The 12,853-nt window shown below is 45.5% G+C and overlaps 1 protein-coding gene across 2 annotated transcripts in view; it reads right to left on the bottom strand.

Annotated features, from left to right (window-relative positions):
* Positions 1-12,853, bottom strand: part of LOC135242738 (myotubularin-related protein 13-like) — a 97,149-nt gene that overhangs the window by 38,869 nt on the left and 45,427 nt on the right. For both annotated transcript variants that reach the window (XM_064313967.1, XM_064313966.1), the window contains exons 7-16: positions 8,735-8,867; positions 8,079-8,187; positions 7,757-7,870; positions 7,400-7,477; positions 7,129-7,242; positions 5,182-5,310; positions 4,829-4,927; positions 3,858-4,062; positions 2,959-3,068; positions 1,941-2,090 (exon numbers count right to left, since the gene is read on the bottom strand). In XM_064313967.1, the coding sequence (XP_064170037.1) occupies positions 1,941-2,090; positions 2,959-3,068; positions 3,858-4,062; positions 4,829-4,927; positions 5,182-5,310; positions 7,129-7,242; positions 7,400-7,477; positions 7,757-7,870; positions 8,079-8,187; positions 8,735-8,867 (1,241 nt within the window). The remainder of the gene's footprint in view (positions 1-1,940; positions 2,091-2,958; positions 3,069-3,857; positions 4,063-4,828; positions 4,928-5,181; positions 5,311-7,128; positions 7,243-7,399; positions 7,478-7,756; positions 7,871-8,078; positions 8,188-8,734; positions 8,868-12,853) is intronic.

Here is a 12,853-nt window from a genome sequence, read left to right as displayed (position 1 = left end):
ATGTGGATTTATGGACTCTGACAGCTGCTATTGTTCAGATTTCAGATCCATTAGACGTGCGTTTTTTCTGTGGGAGTACAGAATTCCCCGGACGACGGCGCGAAAGCTCAAGTCCTGTTCAGCACAAACCTTCAAGCTGCAAATACCATGCGGCAGTTTCTTGAAAACGAACCACATCAGGATCCCATTTCTCCATGAAAAATGCTACATGATGAATGCATTTCCAGTGCAGATATCAGATAACAGCGCATAAAACAATATGATGGACGCGCAAAATTTTACACGATTCCAAACATTCCTTAGTCATATGAACGCTGGAAAGTCTCGCGTCGCAATCACGTGTCTTGAAATTAATGTTTAAATTCAACGACAGCAATTCCATATTTGGCCAAGCCATAAAAACTACAGTGTGATTTACACACCCACCACTCGGTCACAGGAGGACTGAAAAGTTAGGTCACCGAAAAGGCCCTCCCTGAGACTGATTGGCCAAGCTGCACTTCCCCATCTTTCCTGGCGTCCTGCGGTGAAGCAGAAAAAGGCCACGTGCCTCTCCGCGCGGGGCTCGCACCAGCGCGAGCCACACGTCTGAGGGGCTCGGGCCGTCTCCAGCAGCCTGGGAGCACGCAGATGTGGGGAATAACTGGCCTTTATCGGTTAAAGGAAAAATGGAAGGAATCCACGGCAAGACTCCTACTCAGCATGGCTGAGTCCCACAGCAGGGCCACAGGAGGTGAAGCAGATCTGCCAGAAAGCTGATCTGTGCACCATCTGACAGCTCACACACTGCACACTGCACATACACACTACACACTGCACGTACACACTGCACACTACATACTGCACACTGCACATACATCAGTGCACACACACACTGCACACACATCACAGCACACCACACACTGCACATACACACTACACACTGCACGTACACACTGCACACTACATACTGCACACTGCACATACATCAGTGCACACACACACTGCACACACATCACAGCACACCACACACTGCACATACATCATAGCACACTGCACATACAGCACTGCACACTACACATACACACTGCATACTGCACACTGCAGATGCGCACTGTACACTGCACATACAGCACTGCACACTACACACACACTGCATACTGCACACTGCAGATGCGCACTGTACACTGCACATACATCACAGCAAAACAGAGATAATCCACAATCATCTGCTAATGAGCATACAAATGGACAAACAAACGAAACTTAAACAAAATGAGTATGCAAAGCAAAGTAATTCATGAAGCAAATTAGTCTCAACACAAATCAGCGATGGCAACATGCACACACATAAATGATGCATATTGTGTGTGCATAATTAATACTTTTGTAAGATCATTTCATAAATCAACACCGGAAAATGTAATAAACACACCACACTGACTTGCTGCAGTTAGACATGCCTCAAAAATAAGAGGATAGAAAGCGAGGTCATCGGACATCGCTGGCCGCCAAACACAGAGCCTCGGGACCAGTTAACCCCCAAACCAAAGGTGGGCTCTAAATTTACACACCAGCCCACACACACTTCCATTAAGGGTAGGCTGAGTTATAAACAACTACAGATCCCAAGTTCATACTGAATGAAACAGTAATGCCACAGCTCATAGCCCCGGCGCATGATGGAAAACGGGACACACAGAGTTGCTGGAAAGCAGGGTCTCTCGCTGCCAGTCCTGAGGGTCAGCAGGTAGACCCCAGGGAGAGCCTGGACAGGACGGCTCTGTATCTCAGGAAAATGCATTTATGCAGTATGTACTAACAGAGGGATATAGATATTTTTATTGAAACCTGTAACAGCTGAAAGAGCTGGTGCTGAATGCCAAATGTCTGTGTGTGTGTGTGTGTGTGTGTGTGAGAGTGAGAGAGAGAGAGGGAGAGAGAGTGAGCACAGTGCTTACTTGCAGGGCGCAGTTCATCATGCGGACGATGTAGTCGAACTGCTGGTGGTCCAGAATAGCTCGATTCTGCTGCACATGCTGACTGAGCTCCTCTGTCAGACACTGCCTTGCTGCCTTCCCTTTCAGAGCTCGGAGAGCGGCGGGGAGCGTCTGAACATGCACACAGACACGCACACACACACACACGCACGCACAGATACACAGACATACACCCTATCAGCCTCATAAGCAACCATTTTCACATCAGTGTGATCTAAGAGTGCAGGTGGAGGTGGAGTCCGTGCTATGCTAATATATTTTAGGTTTATGGGAAGAGCAGGGAAATAGCAGAGTGAAGCCCAAAAGCTCTTCAGATGAGGTGGGTTTGAGAGTGTGCTCCTCCTTTCTGCAGATAAAGGGGATACAAGCACCTGCCACATGTCCAACACAGAATCCCCTGTGGGGTCATGCTGAAACTGACCACTGTCCCATTGGCTGCAGCATGGGAGGGAGTTATCCAGCAACACTATGGGCTCAGTGTCGCTATGGGTTCAATGTCGCTATGGGATCAGTGTTGCTATATGTTCAGTGTCACTATGTGCTCAGTGTCGCTATGGGCTCAGTGTCGCTATGGACTCAGTGTCACTCTGGGCTCAGTGTCACTCTGGGCTCTTGCGCAGGCCGGGGTATGTTGGTGTGGAAAGAGTTGACTCACAGCTGGGATGTTATTGAATACACCAGTTACTGGGGGAATTGAGTGGAGGCGACAAAGTTGGCCGTTCTAATTGCAAAAGTTATGATAATGCGAACCTTCCCACTAATAAAAATGACACTACAAGAATGTAAGGCTATTTCTGTGTTCAACATTTTCCCCTGTGAGTAGATGTTTGTTGTAAATAACAAGTATTGTGAAATAATTGCCAAAGACGGCTGGAAAGTCAGCGTATTCTGGAATGCCTTTGTGTAGACGTGGTGAATTAATCGATACTCCATAAAAGGCTAAAGGCAGCAACAGGGGCAGGGCAGGATATGAGGTCACCTTCTCGGTCTCCAGGGTCTTGCTTTCAAAGATGAACTCAATGCAGCTCCGCACCACCTCCAGCCTCCGCGCGCTGTTGAACACTGAGCTCATCTTCCCCATGATTGACACTGCGGAGAGAGAGAACCCGCCATTAAACAACAAACCGCCTTCAAGAATACGCCAGAAACGTTTACAATGCACTGGCAACTTTCACAACATGGCACACGCGTGCCAATTCAACACAACAACAGAAACCTTACAACACATCTGTCATTTTAACACACAAATAATTTCAACAACACACCCACCACGTGCACAAAACACAGTTAACTTTAACTACAAACTGGCAACACTAACAACACACCCGCCACTTTAACTTTCACACTTATTTCTGCTCTGTTTTTCTCTTTCAAAACATTAAAAAACAATGTGATATACTGTTTTAAAAAAGGCTCCAACCAGACTTGAGCACACCAAAACACAGAGCATTACCTCCGCAGTGTGCTTGGCAGTGCTCTTCTGAGATGACCTGAGCCATGAGCTTATCAGTAACCACTTTGCAAAATAAACGTACAGATGAAGCCTAGTGTCAAACACATAGCCTGCTTATTTTCATATACTGTATCCAGAATCGAAATGTTATCATAATTGTCAACAAGAAATTATTAAACTTGACCCTAGTTTAAAAATAGCACAATTCAGGAATACTTCTCAAAGATAAAGAATTCCTTGCTAAGCAGGGCTAAGAACGCTGCTGCCAAATGGCTGGAGCATTCCTGGATAACCCTCTCCCAGAGCTTCACGGTCATGGAGAACCCAAAACACTGCATACTTATGGGTGGAGTTATCATGAAGAACCCATATTCATTACATACCTATGGCTGCTGTTACCTTGGAGCATCTATATCACGACATACCTACGGGTGGCCCGTCAGGAACCACACACTTCTTCTCGGGCCGGGCGGAGGTGCTGGGGGTGTGGTGCTTGGCTAAGCCCTCCTGCAGCAGGCTCTCCACAAGCCCTGCATCTAGCAGGGGGAAGGGCATGACATGCACCCGCAGGTGAGACCCCTCCGTCGGCCGGGGAACTTTCTGGAATGCCATGTGGGGGTTGGGGTTCTCCTGCCCACCACAAATCCAAAGACTAGTAAGTATAAGCCTGTTTACTGTTGCAGTGTATCACATGGTCACAGTGTGGTTGCAGTGTCTCACACAGTCACTGTGGTTACAGTGTCTCACATGGTCACAGTGTGGTTTCAGTGCCTCACACAGTCAGTGTGGTTACAGTGTATCCCATAGTCAGTATGGTTACAGTGAGTCATATGGTCAGTGTGGTTTCAGTGTATCACACGTTCAGTGTGGTTACAGTGAGTCACACAGTCAGTGTGCTTACAGTGTATCACATGGTCAGTGTGGTTACAGTGTATCCCATAGTCAGTATGGTTACAGTGAGTCATATGGTGAGTGTGGTTAGTGAGTCACATGGTCACAGTGTGGTTACAGTGTATCACATGGTCAGTGTGGTTACAGTGAGTCATATGGTCAGTGTGGTTAGTAGGTCACATGGTCAGTGTGGTGACAGTGAGTCACATGGTCACAGTATGGTTACAGTGTATCACATGGTCACAGTGTCGTTACATTGTATTACATGGTCAGTGTGGTTACAGTGAGTCACATGGTCACAGTGTGGTTACAATGTATCACATGGTCAGTGTGGTTTCAGTGAGTCACATGGTCACAGTGTGGTTCCAGGGAGTCACATGGTCAGTGTGGTTACAGTGTATCACATGGTCAGTGCGGTTACAGTGTATCACATGGTCAGTGCGGTTACAGTGTATCACACGGTCAGTGCGGTTACAGTGTATCACACGCTGACATGGAAACTCACGTTTTTATAAAGCTGCTCAGAGACCTCGCGAATGCACTTCTGCAGCTTGACTGGGTCTTCCTCTTCCTGCTTAAACTGCTCCATATCAAAGGACACTAACTGAGAGACACACACACATGCACATGCAAACTCTGAATCCGCCAGTACACTAGCATCCAGACAGGTACCGAACATGCCAAAAAAAAGAACTATCCTTTAGTGATGATGCATCAATAATCCCCAAACCTCAAACCCACCACCTCCATCACCTTCCATTTTAAATACAGCACTGTACTATTATGTAGTTACATGGGCCTTATAGCTGGCTCACAGTTCTACAGACAGCTGGTTCAGTTATACAGGTTGTACTGTACCTCGTCAAAGAGATCACAGGCCCTGTAGGGTGGGCCTCGTTCTGAGATGAAGCCAGCAAATGCCATGCCCTCGAGCACCTTGGTGAGGAAGTCATTCTCAATCAGACCTCGCTGGCCCAGGAAAGCTGTCTGGGAGGAGCATGGCAACAAGACAAGATTGTCCGATCACAGATACAATAATTGGAGAAGATTACAGATTGATTGGTAGATCACAACTACAGTCATGGGAGGAGAGCAGATAAGGGCAATGATAAGCAGAACACAGATACAGTCATGGGATGAACTTGAGTAAATGGTACCTGTGCCTCACAGATGGACATATCAGTGAGTCATTATGAGCAACATTTTGTGATACCAGCAAGCAAATAAAAAGAATGCTGTTTAGAAATGGTTGCAAGCTTAAACCCTTCCCTCTTCGGAAAAACCCAAAAAGAAATGACTAAACTTTTCCACTGCTTTAGTAATGTTTTGCTTGTAATCCGTGCCAATTTGTAATAATAAAGATTGATTTAATTATCTAGTTAATCATTAACAAATAAGGCCAGGCCATACATTCTTCCAACAAATAAAGGAGGTCAAAAAGTTTGTTCATTCTATACCTCCGCTAACAGATGAGAGGGGGATAAGACTGAGTTAGAGCTCATAACAATCCTAAAATAGCTAGTGTCAGTACTACAGTATGCTAATCTGATGAAATCACGCTTGCTGAGTGCCAGGAGGAAATGGGAACTACTCTACGCCCATATTTGCAGCTCTCCGGGAGAGGGTGTGAAGGACGCAGCAAGACATTACCACGGATATGAGGATGTGGAGAAAGAAATAAAAAGGAGCAGATAATAGACAAAATTAATAATCCATCTGCAGGCTAACTGCAAAACAAAGGCTGTGGAATCATACACAATATTGAAAATAGAGATACAAAATGAGAAACAAACATGTTCCCAAACTACAAACAGGCATCCACTATGGGCCATTCTCAGCCTCAAAGTGCAGGGTGTGCCTCTCACCTTGTGGATGTGCATGACAGGCTCAGAGTGGATGTGTATGACAGGCTCAGAGTGGAAGTGCATGACAGGCTCAGAGTGGATGTGTATGACAGGCTCAGAGTGGATGTGTATGACAGGCTCAGAGTGGATGTGCATGACAGGCTCAGAGTGGATGTGTATGACAGGCTCGGAGTGGATGTGTATGACCGGTTCAGAGTGGATGTGTATGACCGGCTCAGAGTGGATGTGGTCCTGAGAGAGGGGGGCTCACCTTGTGGAAGTGTATGACCGGCTCAGAGTGGATGTGGTCCTGAGGGGCTCACCTTGTGGAGTGTATGACCGGCTCAGAGTGGATGTGGTCCTGAGAGAGGGGGGCTCACCTTGTGGAAGTGTATGACCGGCTCAGAGTGGATGTGGATGACCGGCTCAGAGTGGATGTGGATGACCGGCTCAGAGTGGATGTGTATGACCGGCTCAGAGTGGATGTGGTCCTGAGAGAGGGGGGCTCACCTTGTGGAAGTGTATGACCGGCTCAGAGTGGATGTGGATGACCGGCTCAGAGTGGATGTGTATGACCGGCTCAGAGTGGATGTGGTCCTGAGAGAGGGGGGCTCACCTTGTGGAAGTGTATGACCGGCTCAGAGTGGATGTGGTCCTGAGAGAGGGGCTCACCTGTGGAAGTGTATGACCGGCTCAGAGTGGATGTGGATGACCGGCTCAGAGGGATGGGATGATGGCTCAGAGTGGAGTGTATGACCGGTTCAGAGTGGATGTGGTCCTGAGAGAGGGGGGCTCACCTTGTGGAAGTGTATGACCGGCTCAGAGTGGATGTGGATGACCGGCTCAGAGTGGATGTGTATGACCGGCTCAGAGTGGATGTGGTCCTGAGAGAGGGGGGCTCACCTTGTGGAAGTGTATGACCGGCTCAGAGTGGATGTGGTCCTGAGAGAGGGGGGCTCACCTTGTGGAAGTGTATGACCGGCTCAGAGTGGATGCGGATTAGCTGCAGGCAGGATCGGTAGCCCTGGAAAAGCTGAGCGAACAGCCGCAGGAAAACTGACCGCACCTCCTTATCCTGGAACACACACAAGAGAAGAACCTCATCACAAGTGCATAGCGCTAGCCAATCACAATGAGGCATTTATTCTCCAACCAACCAACATCCCCATAATTCTCACAAAGACTTTAAAATGTTTCTGTACTATCGTGCAATAGTGACATAGAAGTCTTACCAGCAGTTTGACGTTGGATGAGGCTGTGCGAGGGGGTGGAAAAGCATTGTCTGCAATTTCTAAGTCTGGATGTAAGACCTTTAAGTAAAGGCAGAACATTTCAGAGATATTTCATTGCATGATTTCTTTCAAAGGTTTCATCAACATTTGCTGCTTTCACCACGTAACATTGCAGAGGATGCTATTTGGGACTCATTTTCACCATTAAATGATACGGTGCATGCTGGGAAATTACCATAGATAGCGCTGCCAGTTTCTTGAACAGAAGTATGAAAACAGTGTATGCTTGGGGGCTACCATAGACAGTGCTGTCTGGGTTTCATACAGCAGTGAGAGCAGTGCATGCTAGGAGCTTACCATGGACAGCAATGTCTGGGTCTGGTGCAACAGTGGCTCAGGGAGATGGGACAGGTGGATGCACTCTGGGATCTTTATGGTTCCTCCGTCCAAATCAGCAATGATGACGTCTAGCTGAGGACAGAAAAACATGCACACACACACACACACACGCTTGATACTTGATGATATAATGCTGCAACTCTCCAACCAGGATTTTTGACCTAGATTCTTGCGATTATGTGCCTCTGATTATGTTCTCTGATTCGATAAACAAATGCACCTGGTGGAGATTGCTCAAAGCACCACAAGTAAACAGTCTCAGAGAAGACATCATACTCACCAGGTCCAATATTTCACTTTGGAACATAGAGTGTACTCCAATAATGAATGGTGTGGGGGAACTCAGAACTTCCAGCAGTTGGGACGGCAGGACAGGAATGTAGGGGTAACTGCAGAAATAATCATCACAACGATATGATATCAATAGCATGTTTTCTGGAAAAAGCGAGCAGGCAGAGCATCAATGATGTGACAAGTAAGGAGGTTCCTGACTAACACCCTATAAATAAGCTGGGAGAGGGGTTAACACCATTCACCACAAAGCTGAATCACATAACACAAGCCAATTAGTGTTTGTGCTGAAAAACAACTCTCCTGAGGAATTTCAAGTTTGATGAGGAACAGCTGAAGGGGAGTTCATGCTCCATTAATGCTGCCTTTTCACGTTAAAGGGAGGGGAGATCTCAGAGGATGTGTTCATAAGTATTAACAGATATCGAGGCTGGCGGGGGGGGCGTCTAAATTTAGAATGGCCTGTAAGAGGCAAACCGGAGCTGAAACATATTTTAATTGATTCCAGAAGTTGCGGAGAAACTTGAACCAAGAAAGCAGATATACGTGACCTTAGAAATGAAGGTGAAAGCGAAGTCCCACGTGCGTGTCCGGCACTTCTGCACAGGAATGCAGTGCTCACCTGTGATTGAGCGGGACCCTCACCTGTATTTGAGAGGGAACATGAGGGCCTCCAGAGCACGGCAGGCATCCCCCAGGCGCTGGTAGCTGATGGAGTGGAACAGAACCTTATGCTCCGTCAGAACTGCGCAGAACAAACTCAGCACGTTCTGGATCCCTACGAGCAGGAACAAACCACAAAAGAACATTGCAAATTATTAATTATGTATTTGTTGGCCAACAACAGCTATTATTATAAATGTATGTTATAAAATGCCCTTTTCATAATACATTTGCACACCAATAACAGAAAATAAATTCACCCAAAATACAGTTTGCTTTGCAGTGAAACAAAATGACCAGATGGCTCAAACTGAAATTAAGCCAAACATTTATAAATAAATTCACCTGAATATACTATTTTCAAGAAAGATCTATAATAATTGTAGCTGACAGCCTGTAACCACTTCAACACTGATGGGAGATGATGAAGTGTAATTTTTTGGATCATACAGTAAGTATCCAATGGACAATCAGATTTTAGCTACAACTGCCATAAAGAAGGTAACATACATAGATTAAGTAATTTAAAGTGCAGAAGTTCGAAATAAAAGTACTGTGTGCTATGTCACATTGTTATAAACCTCTTAATAGCTCAGCCCAGTTTGGAATAATTGAAATGCTTATCAAAGGGTTAGAAGCAGAAGTTGACTGATAGATAGGTTGGCACACAGTCAGTAATCGGGAGGTATGGTAATTTTTTGCCCAAGTACTTTAGTGTTAAAATAGTTCTCCAGCACACATAACCTCTCTAACCATGTGGCTGTGGAGCACTGTCTCAGATATGGGAAAGTTGTAGCACTGAGCCTACAGTAAGTATGGAGCCTATGCAACCCCACTCAAACATCAAATATATTCTGTTTGTAATTTAATTAGAATAATTCAGAAAATTTGTGTAGGAATTCATTAAGTGTGAATATGTTGTCAATAAAAGTAAAAGTATCAACAACATATTCTTGACTCCCAATCCTTTGCAAACAGCCACGCTGCTGTGTGCTGCCTGCACTCTCTGGGCCCACGGCACATTTAACTGACAAGACCCTGCTTAGCTTACGGCATAGTGCTCAGATAATATTATCAAAACTCTCCTAAAAAAGCACATTGGAGTCTGCCAAAAAGTGCAAACATGAGCACTACGACTTACATACACTGCATTAACACCACACTGTCAAGGGCCACAGGAATTATACAGCAATTAAAAAGAAATATGTCTCTCAAAACAGTGCATAGGACCATTTCCTTTGGCAAAATACAATGAAAAATTGCAAATACCAACATGACAGTCTAGACAGGGGCAGTTTACATTTCCTGTTTTTGTTTACTATCACACAGCAATTGCACCAATTAATCACACATTACACAGATACAGAGACAGAGAAATGCAGACAGAAATATCTGTGCCGTTACTAACCAGGAGGTTCCTTTCCGTCTACCCAGGGGGGGAAATTAAGCCATAAACAGGAATGCAGAAATGGGAATACACATCGTCCTTCCTGTTGATGGCCCATCTCCATTTCCAGGGCAGGAGGAGGGGAAAAGCTTGGTCTAAGCTCAGACCTTCCGCACTGAAGCATGCACAGACCTTTTGTGATTTCCCTGTTGTTAACTGTCGGACAACTGTTTTTATTCAAATTCTTTTCGGATACTAGAACTGAAAATCTTCCATTTCCATAATTTGTAATTAATTTTAAAAAATCCATGCGGAATACAGCAGTGGTGATACCCGAAAGCTGCAGCACCAGTGATACACACACCACCCTGATGGCTCATGGTGATGTGTCCAGACTATCTCACACATTTGTTTTGTAACCTTGAGGTGTTTACTTATCTGTGGAAACACCAGCACATTCCCCGGCTCAAAATAAAAGAGTCAGAAAAAGACAATGGCAGAAATGAGCCAACACCAAACTGGACTGTTGATTACAGCTCTTCCTGTTCCCCTGGGCGGAATGTGCTTCCTGCTCCTGCGTAGAAATTATTTCTGCAGTGACCAGTCACCTTTCCCAATCAGGTACTCTGCAGGCATGATACCAGGGATGCTGTTTCAGTATGTCAAGTCACGGCTTCATGTGACAGGCCACTGCTCATTAAATATTCATGAGTGGGTGGTGCTACAAAGGGCCCACCGCACAGAAGAGGTGGTCGCAGATCCTAAGGTGCCTTTGGCAGGGGTTTCTTCCAAACTGCAACTGATAAGGGAGTAAAGAGAGCCTGATTCTGTGGTGAGCCACACAGAGACAAACACAACCCCAGCTCCAGGCCCCCAAAAATACAAACTTGTATAAGTACATTGGATTTGTCACTTATTCTGGAAAGGAGAGGCTGAAATATATAACTTCACATTTTTGTTAAAAAAAAAAATGAAATGAAAACACAAAAGACAACTAAAGTATTAAAAACACTAATTCAGAGCATTACCAACTGAATTTTGCCTTTACTAAAGTGTAAATAAGATAAACCAATAATAATTCCTCTGCCATCTTGGCTGAAGTCATATATCTTCCACCCAGTATGTGAAATTAAACATGAATTAAAAGTATTTTCGTTTTAATTATTTGGCCAATTAGTCAAATGGGCCAGATCTGACCCCAGGCCAAGGTCTGAGGACTCGTAAGTTAGACAAATGGGTGCAACAAACTGCTCTACATTAATTGAGCGCGAGCACAAAAAAGCCCACTGAATGGCAGGGAGCGCGGTAATGAGTCAGGCCACAGAGAGAGCGCTCCTCCGCTGCGCGCTCGGCCTCGCAGAGACACTCCGCTGTCCTGCATTCTGTGAGCACTGCATCATACGCAGCTAAAGCCAGCACCACGGGCCCCCGCCTCGCAATATTCTAAAATTAAATTTCTCAGAGAAATGAAATAAATACGTACATAGTCACGACTTATCCCATGACAGCTTTGCTGAAGTTTAATATGCGTTTGGGTGGAAGCGCACTTTATTTCGGAAACCTGGCTTTCTGACAGAACTTTTTTTTGTTTTTTTATTTTTCAAAACCAGACGCATGATGTATGTATGTAGCATTCTTTGATAAATCTGTTGTTCATGAGGGCAGAAAGAACAACAGAGCATGGGAGACTGTAAATCACCAGGGGGACTATGCCCTGACACTTATATTAGCTCATGCTGGAGCAGGCCCAGGGTCGGGACTGGCCCACCGTAGGGACGATGAACACATGGCTGGGATGCCAGGTCCATGACGCCCACTAACTAGAATCACATTGTCCACCATATCATCACTTACAAGCAGCCTGGATTGTGTAACAGGCTTAGAGGAGGACCGTCGTGCTCGCAGCATTGCTCTGGGGCTGGTTTCATGCAGCGCTTTAATTAGCCTGAACCACTGCCAGCTGTAACCTGCCCTAAAGGAGCAGCATCTGATCAGAACACAAGTCTGCCACAGTGGTCCAACCGAGCAGCCATCTGGAAGGTTTCTACAGTAACTCTCACTGGGGAGGAAAGTGAAGAGCAGAGGACTGACTGAAAGAAGGCCTGACACTGGAACCTTCTGTGGCTGCAGCCGTGAGGCGGGGATGCTTCAGAAACTGGGCTCTACGCTGCGCTGTCCTGAGCTGAGTGGCGCTAAGGCTGCCTTGCATGCTAAAGTAACCCTCTGAACTGATCGGCGCCTTGCAATCCCTAAATTGATTAATCCACCATAAATTAAATTCTACATCTAGGATAACATCGTCTCTCAAAATAAGAGAAGATTTCCGATTAAAGGGATTACCACAAAGTATGCCGTGAAATATTGAGAACAAAATAAAATAAACAGCATTCCATTCAGATGACATTCTTCAAGGAATTGTGTCGCTGTTCAAACAAACCCATCAAACATGTTTTGATATCAAATACTTAAAGTTGCTATGGTGCTCAGAGAGGTCTGTGCACCAAATAACTGGTAATGCCGCTTATTTCATGCCACTTATTTACTTTGGAAATTATAGCACAAAAAATTAAAGGCCTCTTAATCATTAATCAAAGCGCGAGTATGGACGCATTTCAGCAAGAAGGCGTTTCAGTATGGAAGCATTTCAGTATAGAGATGTTTCAGTATGGGATCTTTTAAGCATGGCTGTTTCAGCAGAGAGGCATTTCAGTCCA

Source organism: Anguilla rostrata, chromosome 16, assembly GCF_018555375.3.
Source record: "Anguilla rostrata isolate EN2019 chromosome 16, ASM1855537v3, whole genome shotgun sequence".
NCBI lineage: Eukaryota > Metazoa > Chordata > Actinopteri > Anguilliformes > Anguillidae > Anguilla > Anguilla rostrata.
Note: the sequence above shows the minus strand (reverse complement) of the source record. Positions and strands in the feature narration are given on the sequence as shown.